At 44.1% G+C, this 19,345-nt stretch overlaps 2 protein-coding genes and 2 long non-coding RNA genes across 4 annotated transcripts; all 4 read left to right on the forward strand.

Annotated features, from left to right (window-relative positions):
* The first annotated feature begins 4,305 nt into the window (after positions 1-4,305).
* On the forward strand, positions 4,306-6,650 carry LOC119354138. The gene is made up of 2 exons (XM_037620852.1): positions 4,306-5,527; positions 6,290-6,650. Exons 1-2 carry the CDS (start codon positions 4,306-4,308, stop codon positions 6,319-6,321), a joined length of 1,254 nt encoding a protein of 417 aa, XP_037476749.1. The 3' UTR covers positions 6,322-6,650.
* Positions 6,651-7,191: 541 nt separating this feature from the next.
* LOC119309895 lies at positions 7,192-8,183 on the forward strand. Its single transcript, XR_005150625.1, has 3 exons — positions 7,192-7,582; positions 7,681-7,855; positions 7,957-8,183. It is a non-coding gene; the product is annotated as an uncharacterized LOC119309895 (long non-coding RNA).
* Positions 8,184-9,184: 1,001 nt separating this feature from the next.
* On the forward strand, positions 9,185-14,475 carry LOC119283365. The gene is made up of 3 exons (XR_005139042.1): positions 9,185-9,694; positions 10,198-11,405; positions 14,190-14,475. It is a non-coding gene; the product is annotated as an uncharacterized LOC119283365 (long non-coding RNA).
* A 972-nt stretch (positions 14,476-15,447) lies between these two features.
* On the forward strand, positions 15,448-19,272 carry LOC119354148. Its single transcript, XM_037620864.1, has 3 exons — positions 15,448-16,663; positions 17,723-17,790; positions 18,763-19,272. Exons 1-2 carry the CDS (start codon positions 15,448-15,450, stop codon positions 17,785-17,787), a joined length of 1,281 nt encoding a protein of 426 aa, XP_037476761.1. The 3' UTR covers positions 17,788-17,790; positions 18,763-19,272.
* The last annotated feature ends 73 nt before the right edge of the window (positions 19,273-19,345 follow it).

Consider the following 19,345-nt stretch of genomic DNA (forward strand, 5'->3'; position numbering starts at 1 on the left):
TAGCCCTCAACACAAAGGTGTCAAGTGCTTAGATATATCCACTGGTCGCGTTTATATATCTCGTGACGTTGTTTTTGACGAAACAAAGTTTCCATTCGCCACTCTACATCCAAACGCTGGCGCTCGCCTTCGAGAAGAAATTCTCCTCCTGCCCACTCATCTCACCAGTATTGATCAAGGGGGATCCGAATTATGATGATCAATTGTTGACTAACTCTGCTACTAATGGTGTGCATGAGCTTTCTGATGATGCTACAGGAGAAAACGGCAAAAACGATGCAGAAATCCATGAAAAAAACGCGCCGGCAGGTCCATATTCCACGTGTCCGCTTCTGGGAGGCAAATCCTCCTCGGGATCGGCCCCGCAACAGCAGCCCAGTCGACCCCCCTTGGGATCCGCATCCGCAGGCGCGACAGACGCGCCTGCGGCAGCGTCCACCGACCACATCGTTGTCTCCAGCCCAGCGCGCGACACGCGTTCCCCCTCCAGTGGCGGCGGCCCGAGTCCCCCTCCACGCCAATCCTCGCCTGGCACGCGGCTGCACGCGGCTCATCAGCACAGCGTGCGGTTCCGCGACCAGCCGCTTGTGTACAAGCGGCACGACTCCGTTCGCCAACCTGCCGCGGGGCCCAAGCCTGACGCGGGATCCGGCGCGGACTCCAGCGCGCCCACGCGCGCGTCCACATGCCCGACTGGCGTCCACTTTGAGGTGGATAGGCCATCATCAGCCAATGACGAGGCCCCAGGATCCTCTGCACCGACCGAAGACGATGCACATGACCAAATCGTCACAGAAGATCCGATAAGAGCAGATTCTGCTACAGGAGTCCCTGCCCCGGGATTCTCTGTGGCTGGTGATCCTGCTGCTGCACCGTCACGCCGTACATGACTACAACATGGGGTAATACATCCTGTTAATTATAAACACATAACCAAATATGGTATGATTTGTTCTACAGGTGAACCCTGTGAACCACATACACTTGAGGAAGCAGTTGGTGATGAAAAATGGAAGAATGCCATGAACGAAGAATACATGGCACTTAAGAAAAATAAAACTTGGCATTTAGTTCCCCCACAGCAAGGTAAAAAATTAATTGATTGCAAGTGGGTATTCAGAATCAAAAAGAAATCTGATGGAACTATTGATCACTATAAAGCTAGGCTCGTTGCAAAGGGTTTTAAACAACGGTATGGCATAGACCATGAGGACATGTTTAGTCCGGTTGTTAAAGCTACCACTATCCGTCTTGTTTTGTCTATTGTTGTTTCCAGGGGATGGAGTCTCAGACAACTTGATGTACAGAACGCGTTTCTTCATGGTGTTCTGGAAGAGGAGGTATATATGAAACAACCTCCTTGGTTTATAAGTAAAAGTGCACCCTCTTATGTCTGCAAGTTGGACAAAGCACTCTATGGCTTGAAACAGGCACGAAGAGCATGGTACTCCCGTCTCTGTCACAAAATGCAAACACTTGGTTTTGTTCCTTCAAAGTCCGACACTTCTTTGTTCATCTACAACAAGTCCAATACATGCATATTTGTCCTAATATATGTTGATGATATTATTGTGACAAGCTCGTCTGATGAAGCCATCACATGACTTTTGAAAGATTTGAGTGCAGTTGCTTTGAAGGATCTTGGAGACTTGCATTATTTTCTTGGGATTGAAGTAAAGAGGCACAAGGAAAGTATGCAGTTGACTTGGTAAGGAAAGCTGGTTTGCAAGGTTGTAAACCTACACCTACTCCACTATCAAGCTCAGACAAATTATCTCTTACACAAGGAACTCTCTTGACTCAAGAGGACAGCACAAAATACAGGAGCCTGGTAGGAGCTCTTCAATACCTCACTCTTACCAGGCCTGATATTTCTTTTGCTGTTAACAAAGTATGCCAGTTCCTTCATGCACTTACAACTGTCCATTTTAACTGCTGCCAAAAGGATAGTTCGATATGTCAAAAACACATTAAGCATGGGTCTTAATTTCAGCAAAACATCTTCTACACTTGTTAGTGCCTTCTCTGATTTTGATTGGGCAAGCTGTCTTAATGATAGACAATCTACTTGTGGTTTTGTTATTTTCTTTGGATCCAACTTGATATCATGGTGTGCTCGCAAACAAGCTACAGTCTCCAGATCCAGTACAGAGGCAGAATATAAGGCTCTAGCAAATGCCACAGCTGAAATTATATGGGTTCAGTCCATACTAAAGGAACTTGGTATGAAGAGTAAACAAGCTCCTTGTCTGTGGTGTGATAACCTTGGTGCTACCTATCTTTCAACTAATCCAGTGTTTCATGCAAAGACTAAACACATTGAGATAGACTTTCATTTTGTCAGAGAAAGAGTTGCTCAGAAGCAACTTGACATTCGTTTTGTGCATTCCCGTGAGCAAATTGCATATGGGTTCACAAAGGCATTGCCTGTCAAGAGCTTCGAAAACTTCAAGTATAATCTTAACTTAATGCAATTGTGATTAAGGGAGGGTGTTAAACATGCAACATGTCACGTTATGTGACCGACGCATCTCATAGGAGATACTCCCTCCGTTCCGAATTACTCGTCGCAGAAATGGATGTATCTAGATGTATTTTAGTTCTAGATACATTCATTTCCGCGACGAATAATTTGGAACGGGGGGAGTAGTTGAGATAGTTAGGTTGTTAGAGTCTTATGTTTATCTCATGTAACCTTTTATCTCTATCTCCTTTCTTGATCTTCAAGCTTGTAATTCAAACTGCATGTATGCGCTGTTATGGGAGGTGCGCCCCATTTATTTAACACGAACCGTCGGCCTGAGCGAGGCAAGACGTTTCGCTAGTTCGCACATTGATCACTCAGTGTTTACTTGCAAGGCATCGCTTACTTAGTCTCACTTCAAGGATAAGTGGTAAACACATATGGAAGGGCTCCCCTATGTCTCACTTCAAGCAAGACAGAGCATCCGCTCATTGAAGGGACGTGGGAATTGGCCGACCGAGTTGCATTGTCCGTGCATTTCGGATTTCATTCGTTTGTTTCCTTAGTCCCTTCTTTGATTTCGTGTTCTCTTTTTATTTTTGTTATATTTGCATAGAAACTTTAAAAAATATTTAAAAAACTTATGTTTGAAAAAATGTTTGTGAAACTTAAAAAAACTGCTGATAGCACTTGGAAAAAATGTTTCAAGATGTATTTGAAATAACAAATAACACATATTCAAACAAGAAATGTTCAAAAACATGTGTTTGAAAAAAATGGTAATCATGTATTCAAAAAATGTTAAATGTGTATAAAAAATGCTTCTAATGTATATGAAAAACTTACAACATGTATGAAAATGGTAGACATCAAAACATAAATATGAACAAAATGCTAATATAGTATTTAAATAATATTAAAGGCTTATAAAAAATGTTCTAGATGTATACCAAAAATGTAGAAAGTGTATCAAATTTTTTACATAAAAACATAAATTTATAAAATGTCAATCATGCAAAAAATGTTAATCATATATTTCAAAAATGTTAAAACATGTATTAATTTTTTCTCCTAATATATAACAGAAATATACAATGTTAATGAAAAAACTAGACATGTGTTGAAGAATAAAAGAGAAAGATGGTGAAAACTGAAGAAACAGAAGAAAGAAGCAAAGATAAATGGAAACAACCAATGAAAACCAAGAAAACAAACAAAGAAAGAAAAGCAAAAAAACCTAAGAAAAACCAAGAAAGTAATAAAGAAAAAAGAAAAAGGAATATCAGAGAAAAACCGGTAAAAAATTAAACCAGTTAAAAAACGAAGAAAAATAGAAAACTGAAGGAAATCAGTGAAGAAACCGTAAAAACCCGGAGAAGAAACAAAGAACCAAAAAGGGAAAAAAGAGAATAGAGAAAAAAACAAAGAAAACCGCAGCGGATACAACTAGCAAAGAAACGAACGCACAACCAAGGAACGATTCCGCGCTGCCCAGCACCAGGTCCGGTGAATTTTCATTTCAAAAAAAAAAGGTCCGGTGAGGTTTTTGGCGGGAAAATGGTGACGTCCGAGGTCCAGCCAGTTGTGCGATGGTACGGCTGTTCATAATGCAGAACTCGGTCCATGCACCAATCCTCAACCTGTCTAACTGACGTGCGGGCCCGGTGAGCCCTCACGGTGTAGTAGCCAGTGGAACAACTTCACGCTGCTTTCCGTCCTGCCACCTCCCTGGTATCTATCTATGCTGCGTGCACCCACTCCATGTGCACCGAGCCACTTTCCCCTCCACCACCACAACGAAATCCCCACCTGCAGCCGCCGACCGGCGTCAGGACCGCGAGATGCTGCCCCGCCACCTCCTACGCCTCTCCGCCGCCGTCTCCGGCGGCCTCCGCCGCTCCCTCGCCACCGCCGCCTCGCACCCGCCGTGGGCCGCGATGTGCCACTCGGCGTGGACCGTCGGGGCGCCGGGCGCGCAGGTGCGCCTCGCCGAGCCGCCGCGCATCTCCGAGGTGTACGTCCCGGAGCAGCTCCTCAAGACCGGCCCCCTCCCCGACCCCGACGGCGACTTCGTGCAAGGGCATGGCGGCGCCGTCTGCGCCGCGAGCGCCGACGGCCTCCTCCTCCTCGTCTACGCGGAGACGCGCCTGTTTGCCCGCATCGTCGCCAGGCAGGGCGGCCGCCCGCTGCGGCTGCCACCCCAAACCGACGCGCTCAAGAGCATCGACCCCGACCACGTCCCCAGCGTCACGCGCTTCGTCCTCAACCCTCTCACGCGCCAGATGACCCGCCTCCCGGACCGCGTGACCAAGTTCGAGGTCTCCCCGCTTTTCAACCTCCGCATGGGCCTCCTCACCCAGGCCGATCGCGGCCACGGCCCGCCTGACAGGTTCGCCGTCGCCGAGCTGCAGGAGGGGGACCTCATGCTCCGGTTTCTCTCGGAAAAGGGCAGGTGGGAGAACGTGGTGCTCTCGCCGTGCCAACTCCCGTCTGCGCGGCGAATGAAGATCGACCAGCCGGCGCTGGCGTTCGGCGGTCGCCTGTGGTGGGTCGACGTGACCTGGGGCGCTGTCTCTGCCGACCCCTTCAGCGATCGGCCGGAGCTCTCCTTCACCGAGCTGCCGAGGGGCAGCGTGCTAGCTGCAAGGAGCCCGCTGCCAGAAGCCGATGCCGAGGTGTCTTGGCGTGAGTACCGGCGCGTGGATGCAAGCCAAGGGCGGCTGCGATACGTCGAGGTCTCTCAAAAGGAACCGTTTCTGCTCAGCTCCTTTGTGCTCGACAACGATGGTACCGGCTGGACGCTGGAGCACCGGGTGGCCCTGAGCAAGCTCTGGGCGGATGGAGGCCACCCATGGCTGCCCTTACCGGCGGGGAAGACGCCACAAATTGAGCTTCTTGACCCACTTGACGCCAATGTGGTGTACCTCACGGTTGACAAGAAACACGTTATCGTCGTGGACATGAACATGAAGAAGGTGATTGGGAGTTATCTGTATGGAAATGACTTCTCTGTACCATGTGTTCTTCCTCCGTGGCTTGGATCGAGCCGGATCCCTTCTGCAGGTATATTACATTACATACTTGTCAGCTATACTTTCAGTTTTAGGTGCATAATGCCTAAGGTGCTTTGTGGGTCATCTTCGGCACAATATATTTTGTTTATCCTAGTGGTTGGATCTGTTTTGATCATTATGTCAAAATCGTCCAATAGAGATAATGCTTGTCTCATGACTAGATGGCTAAAAATTTAGAGATACATCGTGTTTATTAACAATTATTTATGCACCATGCATGTGTTTGGTAATAATTGGGATTGCAAAGCTCATATAGATCATAGGCACGGAGAAATCTTTGCATCTGTTGTCATTTCTTCCTGTTGTCCTGGTCATAAAGATGTTTCCTTCGAACATATTTACGGTAGTGTAATCGATTTATACTTTGAATGGAAATTTTGCAAGGTTTTGGTTGCTTTGATGTTACACTGTGTGCTCTAAATTTTATCTCCATCTCTCTAACTTATGGATTTAAATATCTCTTCTAAATTGTCCATTTAAATATCTCCTTATGGATTTAAATCCCATTTAAATATGTTGTATTCTTTTAATATCTCCTCTACACCGTTCAAGTGTTATCCTCTAACTATTGTTGTGCTATTGGTTATTAATACACTGCTGAATTCTTGAGAATCTGCTGTAATTACCATGCCTTTTTGCTATTTAATTCTTGTATGCAATTCACAGAAATCTATACTGTTGTAATTCTGTTAGTGCTAGTGTTGCTGTTTGTCAAATTCTTGTACATTGATCAAATTATAACACTTTTCAGGTAAGGACACCGGGAAACACAAGACTCTGTAAGACGTGTTGGTTCGCTCAGACATCCAGTAGAAGGGACGAAGGTACCAATTTACCAGCTGATGACTCTCGTCATTTCGTTTTAGCTGATACTTCTTTGTTGATCCATTGTTCGTGGTATCTCATCCACTCACCTATTTAGGATGCTGCATTCTTGTTACAAGCAGTATCTCTTACGCCATTCATGCAGTTTTATGGATTGAAAGAAAACGCCATGCACATATTTGCCAATCACTACAATTCTTTTCAACTGGTTTTCTGTGTATTGATTGTCCAACATCTGGCTATCACTAATACCAGTTTCTCGTTGGTTGTATTGTAATTGGTGTTTCTATGCAACTAGTAATATTTGCTGGCTAAAACTAGAAACATACCTACTCCATAGAATGGTTTTTATGTGCTACCTGAACTTGTTCGTCCATTCACTTTTGTGTGTGTGAAGAATTCCATTCATATATATTATTGTGGCAGCAACTTGTCAGGCTGCCAAATTACCAGTCCCTGTGTCAGCATGAACTTATACATCCCTCCATCTAGGTGTATTAGTGTCTCTGAACTGCAAGGCATAAAGGATGCCTAGCCTTGTTCGTCCGGTCACCACTATATTAGAACCATGAAGTATATATATATATATATATATATATATACTCCTAATGGAGCAGTTGGTAGGATTGCGTCCACGGTTTATTTTCGTCTGGTTATATTTCGTCTGGTTTATTTTCGTCTGATTTATTTTCGTCTCATATCCCACCACCATATCTCCTCACATTGATTTTTTTACCCTCACAATAAAAACTTTCCTAACTTTTCCAAAGTTTCCTAACTAGACACGTTATAAACGGGCATGTACCGATAGCACGCTATCAATTAATAAAATTTTGTTTTATGACAATCAATTCCAAATCCTAATTTTCCTAATGCATCGATCTTTGCCTTTTTTAAGTAGTTATTTTGATAGGGAGGGTTTAGCCACGAAAATCATCCCTCCATCGTCGGCTGCATCCCTCACCCACGTCGCTGTTGCAGGATCTTCATCCGTCATCCTGAGCAATTGGGGCGGCGATGCGGGCGAGCTTCACGATAGTGGGGAGGACCAGGCCGCGGTGAAGGCAGGTCATGCGCTCCTCACGCTCCACGAACGGAACCTGCGCACGGAGGCGGTAGCGCGGGGTGGCAGCCGGCAATGAGGCGGCCGCGCTACGTGACGAGCTACGGGTCCCCCTTTGTGATGTTTTGGCATCGCTCCTTCATCGCACATCCTCAGGTTCCTCTTGCCCTTCCCTTCCTCTGTCCTTCTTTCCCATCTCTATGCTTTCACGTGCATCCAGTTTTGATTCCTCGTGTGATATATACCAAACATAGGTACGTCAATTCACTTCCTTCCCTTCCCTTCGTCCCTCGGTCCCACGCTCGTGGCGCTGAAGTGGTGGCAACAGGCGATGGCGGTGGTGTCGCTGATGGCGGCGAGGACAGCATGTGGCAGCTCCCGAAGCATGAACACGACCGCACCTCGGGCCTGCCGTCTGCCAAGATATGGGTGAGTTCTCGTGCTGCCAACCATAAACCCTCATGTCCTACAAATTCCTCAAACCCTACCGTCTTGATCCCGTCCACGCTCTGATCCAAAGGACGATGCAGCTCTGGCCGATTGACAATGGAGGTTTGGGATCCTTCCTCTCAGCACCCACTCCTGGAAGAATCAGCGGTGCGCCACGCCGATTGAACCCCGTCGAGATCACTCGCCAAGATTGCTATTCTGAAGTTTATTGTAAAGAAAGTGAAGAGTGAGACAGGATCCGTTTATTTTCAACCGGTTTATTTTCAACCGGTTTATTTCCATCAAATTACCGCCACCCCCACGCCCACCCACCGAAACGCGCCCAGCGAACCGGGGAGAGATCCATTGATTTGGCTAAGGGTAGGAAAAAATCTATTATTTTTTTGCTAAAGCAAATTGCATTAATGGGAGAGATCCGTTGATTTGGCTAAGGTAGGAAAGAATCTATTATTTGTTTGCTAAAGCAAATTGCATTAATGAAAGAGATCCGTTGATTTGGCTAAGATAAGAAAGAATCTATTATTTGTTTTCTAAAGAAAATTGCATTAATGAGAGAGATTTGTTGATTTGGCTAAGATAGGCGGTTTTGAGTAAAGTTATCTTTACTGTAGACATATAATGACAATTAATCAAGTATCAACATCATTGCATGCTTATTGTGTGGAATGTGTGTCCCAATGTTGACAGAAGGTATAAAAAGATTGTCTTGGAATTATTATTGTCTTGGGAAGATATTGCCCTGAATTTTCATTTCTCATCAGAAATTTAGTATCCATTTTCGTTGATCTTATTTGCAACATGTACAAGTCAGTAATAATCTAAGGGGGTGCCCTACCGGAGAAGATTATGATAGTTGGACAAGAAACTTGGTACTGTCGTGTAAGGTAAAGGTAGGAGAAATAGGAGATAAAAGCATGCATGGTGGGAGAAGGAAGTCGAATGTCGCGTGGTAGCTCAGACATGGAGTGTGGAAGAAAGACAATGACGAGATGTATGTATCTACTAGATCATGACCATGAGATATCATCCCATAGAAATGACCTTTGACTCTCATGTCACATGAATTTTCTCTTTATATATATATATTTGTTAATCCGTGGCAACGCACGGACACTTAGCTAGTATTTTTAATGGATGAGTTGGTTGAATAGTCCCACCACTTTCGTCTGGTTTTTTTCGTCTGTTTTTTTTTTCGTCCTTCCCTTAACACCCCTCCACGCTGGTTTTCTCCCGCACGTTTGCTGGTTTTTTCTTTTCCCTCGATCTAATCTGGTGGAGGGGTCTCCTCACGCACGTCAAGGCCTCCCGCCTAATGTTTCCTCTTTCCGCATCGAGGGCCGCCGCCGCCGCCGCCCCCCTCCCCTGGCCGCCCCGCGGTCTTCTATCTCTCCAAGCTCCGCCGCCGCGCCCTGTCTTCTGTCTCTGCACGAATCTCTGCTGTGGAAGCCATGCCCTGCCGCGCCATCCGGGCACGCCGTGTCCGGGATGATGGAGGTGATGTCGGCCAGGTCCCTATTCCCGTCGGCATCTTTTGCGGCGGGACCCGTGGGGGCAGGTCCCTGTTCCATTATGCGTCGATGGCGTCGGCGTGGCCTTCCCCTACCAAGCACGGCGGCTCCTTGGCTGGATCATGGTGATGATGCAGCCGGATCGGCGGGGGCTAGGGATCTCGCCGGCTGGCGTTTCTTTGATGCCTGGGTGTTCCAATGGTGATGGAACAGATGTATAATGTACGGTACAAGACTTTGGACGAGGCTGATCTGCGTGGATGATTGTGGCTTGGCCGTCGGGCACACAATCCATTGATTCACACATAAGGTTTGCCTTTTTTTCTTCTCTTTGCATTCTTTTCTATTAAGTTTTTAGATCTTTTGTGTTGGCCAACGAAAAAAAGATTTAGCACCCTAGATTTCTACTTTATATCAGTCTGGAAGCTCACCAGCCAATCAATCCACTTGGATTTCAAAGATATAATGGACTATATTCACTCACGTTGCCCACGCCCTGTTGTTTCATAGATATATCTATGCATATTTTGGTATTGCATCGTTAAGCAGTTCCTGGGAATTACGTGCATCAGGCATAAGTTTTATTTCCTCTATGCTTTAGTTGGAAATGGCAACTTGATTTAACTAGATTGGTTGTAAGCTTCGCTAAATTCCACAACAGTTATATTCGTGATGGGATCACACGAATGCCCTGGTGCCCGGTGTTCAGTGTGTTGTTCGATGAGCAGTTGGGTATTCCCAGGCCCATATGAGCACTTGGGTGGCTGACTGGTTGTATGTGGTACTTAAGTTACATTTTTCTTCTATATACAGAATAAATTCTGCAAGGCCCGTGGCGACTGAAAATTCTGCTTTAAGCAGTCCCTGGGAATTACGTGCAGCAGGTGTAAGTCCTATTTCCTCTATGTTGGGAATTACATTTTTCTTCTATATACAGAATAAATTCTGCAAGGCCCGTGGCGACTGAAAATTCTGCAAGGTTTTATGTACATGAAAAGGTAAATTTCATATAGTTGCAATTGCAACCAGAGAATCCATGGTTTGTTAGTTTGTTTCTCATTATATGCATGATCTTTCCTTTGAAATTCCAATATTTATATTGTAGAATTGCCAGTTATAGAACATATGACAAGGTATTTTCAGTTGTGATATCAGAGTGTCCTTTTTGTAATTTTCATTTGTAGCACTGAGTTGTGCAGATTTATGATGGTCAAAATAATGTTGGCTAAATCTATTAGTAGAGTTATTTATTCTGTTCTGCACACCTGAATATTCAGAGTTATATGCATGCAACGACGTCTACATGTACTCGGTCGATGATCACTACTCTGCAGTACAAAATTTCTATGAGCACACTTAAGCAGAGTTATATGCAGACAATTAACAGTAATAGCAATTGTTGTTATTTTCAGAGCAGTTTTAATTTTAAAAAACATGTACTTGATTAATCTTTTCTTTTCTTTCATGCAACGAATAGAGTATACACAATATACTACAATTTGGTGTAACCCACACAAGGATTCAAGAAGCAGGGCCAAACAGGACTAATGAAGACATAGCACAGTACTGTTCTTCAGGATATGATGTTTATTTTTGCCAAAATTATTAAGAGATGAAGTAGTTTATTAGGTTTCCATTCCTTATATTGTGCATTTTTTATGTGACTATTCTCGGTACATATATTCTTAAGAAAAACAAGATAGTTGTTGAATGCTCTCTGAAACATAGCATAGATTTTTCGTCGAAAATAATACTCTATTTACTTTGAATGTGAGTTCTGTTTTGCTTTAAACAGCTGAGTGCATTCTGAAATATTGTCTCAAAGAACAAGGTGCATGTTGAGTATTTCTCCTCCCTCCCTCATCTGAGCGAAGAAGACATGCTGGAGTTGGGCGACTTCCACACCTCCCTCATCGACGGCGTCTACAATATACTTGGCAAAGTCGAGGACGTATACAAGATTCTCGGCAACGACAATGGTGTCTCCTTCCACCTTTTCAACAAAACCACACTTGGCGCCAGTAAGCACTCCCTCGCCCACCTCTCTTCCTCATGCCTCCAACGTGTTGTGCTTTCCGCGGCCGCTGAACGCACAACGCCGCTGTGTAACCACTTGCTCCAGTACATGTGTGCATTTCAGTTTTCTACTCGGCATTCTCTCAACAATCTCAAGTTATTTGGTGATTGGTTCTTTGACTTATAGGCTAAATCACATGGTTGAACTCACGATCTTCTAGAGCCAATATTTGTGGAGCCTACGGGGTTTTTTTTTTGAAAGGGAAAATAAAAATCACTATGTGAGGGTTTGTTACAAAAAACATAATCTTAGAACTTTCATAGTTTAGCAAGTATCTGGTTCTGAACTTTCGAAGAGTGCTTATAACAGTAATTTCTTCAGTCTTTTGTATCATTTTCCAGGAATTATTGCAAATACAAGTATTACACCTCTATATATTATATTATTTGTAATTCCGATTTAACAACGATTCTGTTGTAGTAGCATCCTTGTAGTTCACCATTGGGATGTGCACATTTAGTCTTTATTAGTAATACAGTTTCTTGATTTTCCTTGTAGTTCACCATTGGTATGTGCACATTTAGTCTTTATTAGTAATACAATACTTGATTCTTGAGTTCTGAACTGATTCATGACAGTAATGGTACGAAGTGAAAAAGAATTCTTGCTGTGATATGGATCCCTGTTCTGATTTTAGTGATTGACGCCGCCGTCTTCCAACACATGACGGCTGCAGCCCCATCCACCAGGCCACCTACACAGTGTCGCACCTATTAGCCAGCAAATCGCATGTGTTCATGTGTGTTGTTCCACCGAGATCATCGATCAAGTCATAGCTATCTAGCTTCCACGGAAGCATCCACCTACCAGCTAGCTTGCTGCTTGTACGTGTGCATCATCTGGGACAGATCCGCCGGCTAGCGCGGCTAGCGACCGCTGTGTACGTACGTGCTCTAGCGGTAAGTACGTAGCCAACACAGACCGCAGCCATCTATACCAGGGATCCTCCGCCCTACCGAGTCTTGCAAGCGATCATTGTAACTTTGTAAGAAATATTTCTGTTTGATACTGTCATGCGTTGTTGTTGCACTGTCACAACCATCCATCTACACACCAAATATATGTGAACAAGATTCATTGGGGTTCCTATTATGGCACTGAGTTGAATCGACAAAGAAGCTTCCATTCAGCATGCTATGTCAATGGAAGAATATCTGAAGCAAACCTCTGCTACTTCTCTGTTCTCTTTCATTTGTCGTGGGCAGCCAAATTGGTTGAAATAGTTATGGCCAGGGAATGTGGCAGCAGCCAAAAAGGGGTTTCTCTATGCCACCCCTCTGTTCTCTTTCATTTTCTATGGGCAACCATGTTGCATCTTATAGATTAGTGATCAAGATGTAAATATATCATTTGTGTCTTTACGTTACTAAAACTTTGTTGAGAATTGATTAATTTTAGATTTGCTTCTAGAAATAAATTTACATCTGAAGAATTGGAGCAATTATGGCACTGAGTTGCTGAGATAGTAGGTGTAGGACTTGGTGATGTAATAATGATCAAAATTCATACACACAATATTGGACAGGATAACAGTATACATGCTTTCCTGAGATGATTGGTCTTAAGCATAAAAATGCTTCCATGTGCCAATGCACAATAAAGAGTTCTATGTTTTTGTACCACTTTATTTTGTGCATTAGGTCTGATAGTATATGTTAGTATATGTGCCATTTCAGTTTTCTAAGCATAAAAATGCTTCATGTGCCAATGCGCAATAAAGAGTTCTATGTTTTTGTACCACTTTATTTTGTGCATTAGATCTGATAGTATATGTTAGTGAATTTCATTTTTGTTGAAATAGATTACAAGTGAAGAGGATTTCAATTATTTTCTGTATGTTATTGGCTATCTTGTCTATACATGTGAAATTTGATATGCAATGAGTAACAACCAACCCACAATGAATAGGATGACATAGTAATGCTACGAATAATCCATTATCAACAAAAGAACGTTCTCAATCTTTTTAAGGCCCGTGGCAACGCACGGGCACTCTACTAGTATATATAGTGTTACTATTCATCACCTAGGGTGCAGAATAAGTTATTCTTCATCCGAGGTAATATTACGATCATTTCATAATTAAATTATGTTTGGAATTCAAATAGTTACATTCATATTGATTCACTACGTAAAATTTGGCATAAGAAAAATAAAAATATAGGTCATAAGACAAGAAAATTTACAGTTTATGTGTATTTTACACTATATCTTTACGTTTGTAATTTTACATAACATAAAATATTTTTTACAATGATTATATATTTTCTTACAGTCTCTTTTTATGTCGGAAATAAGACAAAACTTACGGAACGTAAAATTACGATGAATTGATGGTAAAATAGAGGGGGTGACGAATAACTATTCCTCATCCAGGGTGACGAATAGCGCGACCATATATATCTAGCCTTGTCATCATGATCACCATTGTCTCTACTTTTTTCGAAAACGGTATGACCAACTGATTAAATCCTGAAACTGAAGCTTGATCTTTATTAAAATTGATCGTGGTGTACTTTTCAGCTGCAATCAAGTCTTGGATAGAAAATAAACGTGTTTGGACGATAACTCACTGTTTTGTATCAATTTGAGAAATAGATATTGATGGGGTTTGTAGTAGCGTGTCTGTTTTCTGAATTTCTTCTCCATATCACTCATTCTCTTGACGTGTCTGTTCAAATGTCCCTAATGTTCTGATTTTGTTTTCCATGTTTCTTAAAACTAACAGGTGGTGGTGTCTAATCCTTGATGGTGGGGGTCTCATTTTGGGGGAAATCTGGAGAAGTCTTGGTTTGATGGAGTTTTGCTATCAACTTACTGTATCTCATTGAGGGAAAACTTGGAGAATTTTCAGACTATGGGTTCACAACAGAGCATTGCAGTCAAATTGCTAAATCAGTCAGCAAGTAACGGGCATGAGCATCGTGTATGTCGTGTTTTACTAGCTAGAAAATACATTCCTAGAAAGGATTGGTGCTTGGACATGTTACTCTTGTGCGATATCATATTTACATATCTTTACTTAAACCATCGATGTTGCATTGACGATTTGCTCCAAATAACCATTGACGCTGCATTGCCGATTTGTCTTGTTTTGTATCCCGGGAAAGTCTCAACCCATTTGGATGTATGGTTTGTGATTAAATAGCCTTTTGAGCTCATATAAATAAACATGTTTATTCAGAAAACGATACATCCAAATGGGTTGATACTTTCACAGAATACAAAACGAAACATTTATGATTTATTGATTTTTTTTTCAATTTTTTAGATCACTTCAAAATACTTAGTTCAGTCAATTTTGTACGTCGGATCTTTAATGGATGGCTGATGAAGGGGGGTAAGTCACGGTGAGACTTGGCTTCGTGAAGTCACCGAAGCTGCGTCCAGATAGAGTTGCTCGTCCATTGGCACGTCTGCGGAATATGTTTTTTGAAGAAAGAAAAAGGTTAGATGCCCAACATACTACTCCCTCCTTTTATAAATATAAGTCTTTTAGAGATTTCAACAAATGACTACATACAAAACAAAATGAGTGAATCTAAACTCTAAAATATATCTACATACATTCGTATGCTGTAGTTCATTTAAAATGTTTAAAAAGATTTATATTTAGAAACGGAGGGAGTAGAATTTTGGCGGGAGAAAGACCACTAGTAGAGTTCTGGCGGGAAAACGGCAGCCGATGGGAAACAGCTGCTCAAACGCGCCGTTCCTTGGCTTCTCGATGAAGCCTCGCTAGTCCAAAATGCGAAAGCTGGTCCGTGGACTACACCACAATGGGCCGTATCACTGACGTGTGGCCCCGAGAGCTCTCTCCCGGCCGTGCAGCCGGTGGAAGAACCACACGCCACTTTCCTCCTGCGCCCCCCCGGAAAGTGGTCGGCGTGCACCCAGTCCATGTGAGCCGGGACCTGGAATCCTCCCCTCTCTCCACCCCAAGGGAGAAAATTCCCCACTTCAGTCTGCGCACCCAGCGTCGCCCGATGCCTCTCCGCCGCCGCCTCCTAGGTCTGTCCGGCGGCCTCCGCCGCTCGCTCGCCACAGCCGCCGCGCACCCCCCGTGGGCCATGATCAACCGCTCGGTGGAGTTCGTCGGGGCGGCGAGCGCGGACGTGCGCCTCGCGTCGCCACCGCACGTCTCCGAGCTATGCGTCCCGGAGCGCCTCGTCAAGACCAGGGGCAGCCCCGGCCCCGACGGCGACGTCGTTCAGTCGCCCGCCGGCTCCGTCTCCGCCGCGAGCGGCGACGGCCTCCTCCTCCTCTCCTGCCTAGACCTGCGCTTCGTCGCCCCCGGCGCCGCTCGGGTGCGCCAGCATCTCTACGGCCTCGACCCCACCCACGTCCCCAGCGTCACGCGCTTCGTCTGCAACCCTCTCACCCGCGAGCTACGCCGCCTCCCGGACTCCGGCTCCGACCCTGAGGCCGACGTCCTGTGCGGCCCCAACATGGGCCTCCTCACCCAAGCCGATCGCGGGCACGGGCCGCCTGGCAAGTTCGCCGTCGCCGACCTGCAGGAGGGGAACCACATGCTCCGGTTTCTCTCGGAAACAGGCAAGTGGGAGAACGTCGCGCTCTCCCCGTGCCAGGTCCCACTTGCGCGGCCAATGGACATAGACCAGGAGGCGCTGGCATTCGGCGGCCGCCTGTGGTGGGTCGACTTGGCCTGGGGCGCAATCTCTTCCGACCCGTTCAGCGACCGGCCGGAGCTCTCCTTCGTCGAGCTGCCGAGGGGCAGCGTGCTGCCGGCTGGCGTGCAGCACGAAGCTTTTCGCCGAGGGAGCCCGCTGCGTGACGCTCAGGGCAGGGTGTGGTGGGAGCAGGCGCCCGTCAGCTACCGGCGCATGGGTGTCAGCGAAGGGCGGCTGCGGTACGTGGAGGTCTCTCAAGGGGAGCCGTTTTCTCTCAGCTCCTTCGTGCTCGACGACGAAGGCAGCGGCTGGACGCTGGAGCACCGGGTGGTGCTCAACAAGCTCTGGGGGAGCACCATGGGACTGCCTTTACAGGAGAGGGGGTCGACACGCATTGTCCTTATTGACCCGCTTAATGCCAATGTCGTTTACCTCACGGCTCACAGGATTGCCGTCGTCGCCGTGGACATGGACAGGCAGGAGGTGATCGGATGTTATCCCTATAGAAACGACCTCTGTATGCCATGTGTCCTTCCACCGTGGCTTCGATCGACCCGAATCCCTTCTGCAGGTATTCACCCACTCGTTTTAGTTGCTAGATTGCATATTTCTCAGGTTTAGTTTCACATTTTGATGTCAATGCATGATATACTTTTGTCCAATAGACATATTACTTTTGTCTCTACATAACAAGATCACTCGAAAATGACTGACAAGCGCGAGTAGTAGCAATTGTTTGTACACTGTGTTTGTTAACAATTGGATCTCAAATAAAAGTTTTCTGGATGAAAGGTCCTTGGCTCCTACCTTTTACAGAAATCCCAAAGAAAATTGTTATTGGTGATTTGTATGAGAAGAGCCAATGCATTGATCTAGTGGCACTTCTATCACAATTCTCTTTTTGTGTTTAGTACTTTGGGGTGGACCTGAAGTCTCAATCTCAAATCTCTTCTCGACTTGAAACTTCCAACCTTTGGTCATCTCTACATGTTATCCTGTTCTGGAAGTGTTTATCTTAAAACATATCTACGTAGTGTCAGTGATTTGCCTTTTGAACCATATTTTTTTCCAAGTTTTGGATGCTTTCTAGCTTACAAGTCCGAATAATCTTATCCTGGTTGGTGCTGCTGCATGTTCTGAGTCATGAAGCTGTCCATATATTCTGAGAAGTGAGAACTGTTTCGTTAAATGACATGATGTATTTTCTGAGTTATGAAGCTGTCCATATATATTCTGAGAACTGTTTCGCTAAATGACATGCTGTATTCGACCTGATTAGAGTCCTCCTTTTCGATAAATAGAGTTATTTGCAGGCTTGTAATTTACACCGCATGTTCTACATTTAATTTCTGCCTACACAATTTCATTTTAGAAGGATTTAATGATGTTATATCCATTTTAATAATGCGTCTACACTACCCAAGTGTTAAACAAATATATTCTTCAAATTGCTGTGTTGTGGCTTATGGGTACACTCTGATCAGTTCTAGTTAACCTGCTCTAAGTATCATTCTTTTCTAGTTCAATTTATTGTATCCAATGCACATAAATCTATACTGTTACAAATTACGTTGTCTTAGTGTTGCTATTCTTCAAATTCTTGTGCATTGATCAAATGAACCTTTTTCAGGCAAGAAGTATGTTGAGAAAAACAAGACTCTGGCAGATGTTCTAGTTCGTTCACACAGTCACTAGAAGGTACCAGACATTTAGTGAATCCCTATTTACTTCCCTTCTGATGCTTCATTATTGATTGCTAGTTGTATCTCATCCAGCCACAACTTTAGGATCCTGCATTCACATGTATCTCTTACTCAGTTCATGCAGTTTATGGATCTGGAAAGCGATGACATGCATTTATTGCCGATTACTACTACTACTGATTTTCTCTGTTTGTCCAATGTATCTGTTATCCTTCCTACTACTGCCTGTTTGTTGTTGGTTGAGTTATAATTGGTTTTTAGTGGAATTAGTAATATTTGCTTGGAATGGAAACTAGTAACATATTATACTGCGTAGAATGTTTATTTTGTTGAAGTGTGCTACCCGAACTTGTTCTTCCATTCATATTTTTGTGGCAGCGACTTGTGCTAGCTGCCAAAAAGTGTCATTTGGTGTCTCAGCATGGAAGTTTGATCCTGGTGTATTAGTGTTTCTGAACTAGCAGCCATGATCTTGTTCATCATGCTGAGCACTGTACACTGAAGGATTTTTCACCCTGTCATCAGGATGACTGTTGTCTTTTCTTTCCCTGAGATATGTTCCCCAACCATTTAAAGGCTGGAACTGAAGCTTGATAACTATTAACAATTGGTCGATGTGTAATTTTCGGGTGCAACCAAAAGTCGGATAGAAAATAAACATGCTGCCAGACCTTCTTTCTATTTAAGTTTCGGAAATGCGCATAGGTTGACCATCGTAGCATTTTTGTTTACCCAAGATTGTTTCTCAGGGGAAAGTAAAACTGGGATACCAGCAGAAGCTGGACAGCCCCCATTCACTTCTCATTGTTCAGGCAACAAAAGATATCTAAAGAAGTTATCCGAACAACAGTTCACTTAACCGAGTTAATTAGTAAATACAGTGTCCATGTAACCTTAACCCCCATGTTACTCATACAAAAGGAAAAATGTGGTGCTTGTATCTAATATTCCTTAATTTTATCCTCAGGTTTCTTAAAACTAAGGTGCTGGTGCTCTAATCAACCAGGAGGCTCATGGTGGTAGCTTAGTATGCTGGGGGGAAATCTGGAGAAGCCTGTGTTTTTGGAGTGCTGATCAACTCACTGTATCTTGGATCGTAGGAAATGTGGTACTTTTGTTAGACTTTCAGTTCGCTCTCCAGTATCTGCTGTAGACACCAGTAAGATAGTTCATTCGTCGCAAAACTGGTGCTTCTGCAATGTTTACTCTGATGAGAAACCTTATTTAGGGACCTCTGCTTCTGCCATAGGTGCTGAACTGACTATTTGAAGGAACGGTTCAGTATTCGCTGCCCTAAGCTAATATGTATAATTTTGTGCCAATCGGTCGTGCATTGAACTTGTTAAGTGAGAAGGATGAAATGAGGTTGCTTTTTGTGCCCTGATGGCTCTTAGTTCAGCAGGATGAAATGAGTATGTGAAGTGCACATCTTACCATGCGTATGTACTGTGCTACACTTTTGCTGTATTCGTTTTTTTCTTAATAATTGTTACTTATTTTGCTACACTTTTGCAGTTTTGCTGTATTCGTTTTTTTTTAATAATTGTTAG

The sequence above is a fragment of the Triticum dicoccoides genome, chromosome 1A, assembly GCF_002162155.2.
Source record: "Triticum dicoccoides isolate Atlit2015 ecotype Zavitan chromosome 1A, WEW_v2.0, whole genome shotgun sequence".
NCBI lineage: Eukaryota > Viridiplantae > Streptophyta > Magnoliopsida > Poales > Poaceae > Triticum > Triticum dicoccoides.

What these genes read in the sequence shown, in the direction of transcription:
- LOC119354138 (XM_037620852.1), top strand. Translation starts at nt 4,306, where the DNA reads ATGCTGCCCCGCCACCTCCTACGCCTCTCCGCCGCCGTCTCCGGCGGC. An exon ending in GAGCCGGATCCCTTCTGCAG is followed by an intron (nt 5,528 to 6,289) that starts GTATATTACATT and finishes AACACTTTTCAG; the next exon opens with GTAAGGACACCGGGAAACAC.
- LOC119354148 (XM_037620864.1), top strand. Translation starts at nt 15,448, where the DNA reads ATGCCTCTCCGCCGCCGCCTCCTAGGTCTGTCCGGCGGCCTCCGCCGC. An exon ending in GACCCGAATCCCTTCTGCAG is followed by an intron (nt 16,664 to 17,722) that starts GTATTCACCCAC and finishes AACCTTTTTCAG; the next exon opens with GCAAGAAGTATGTTGAGAAA.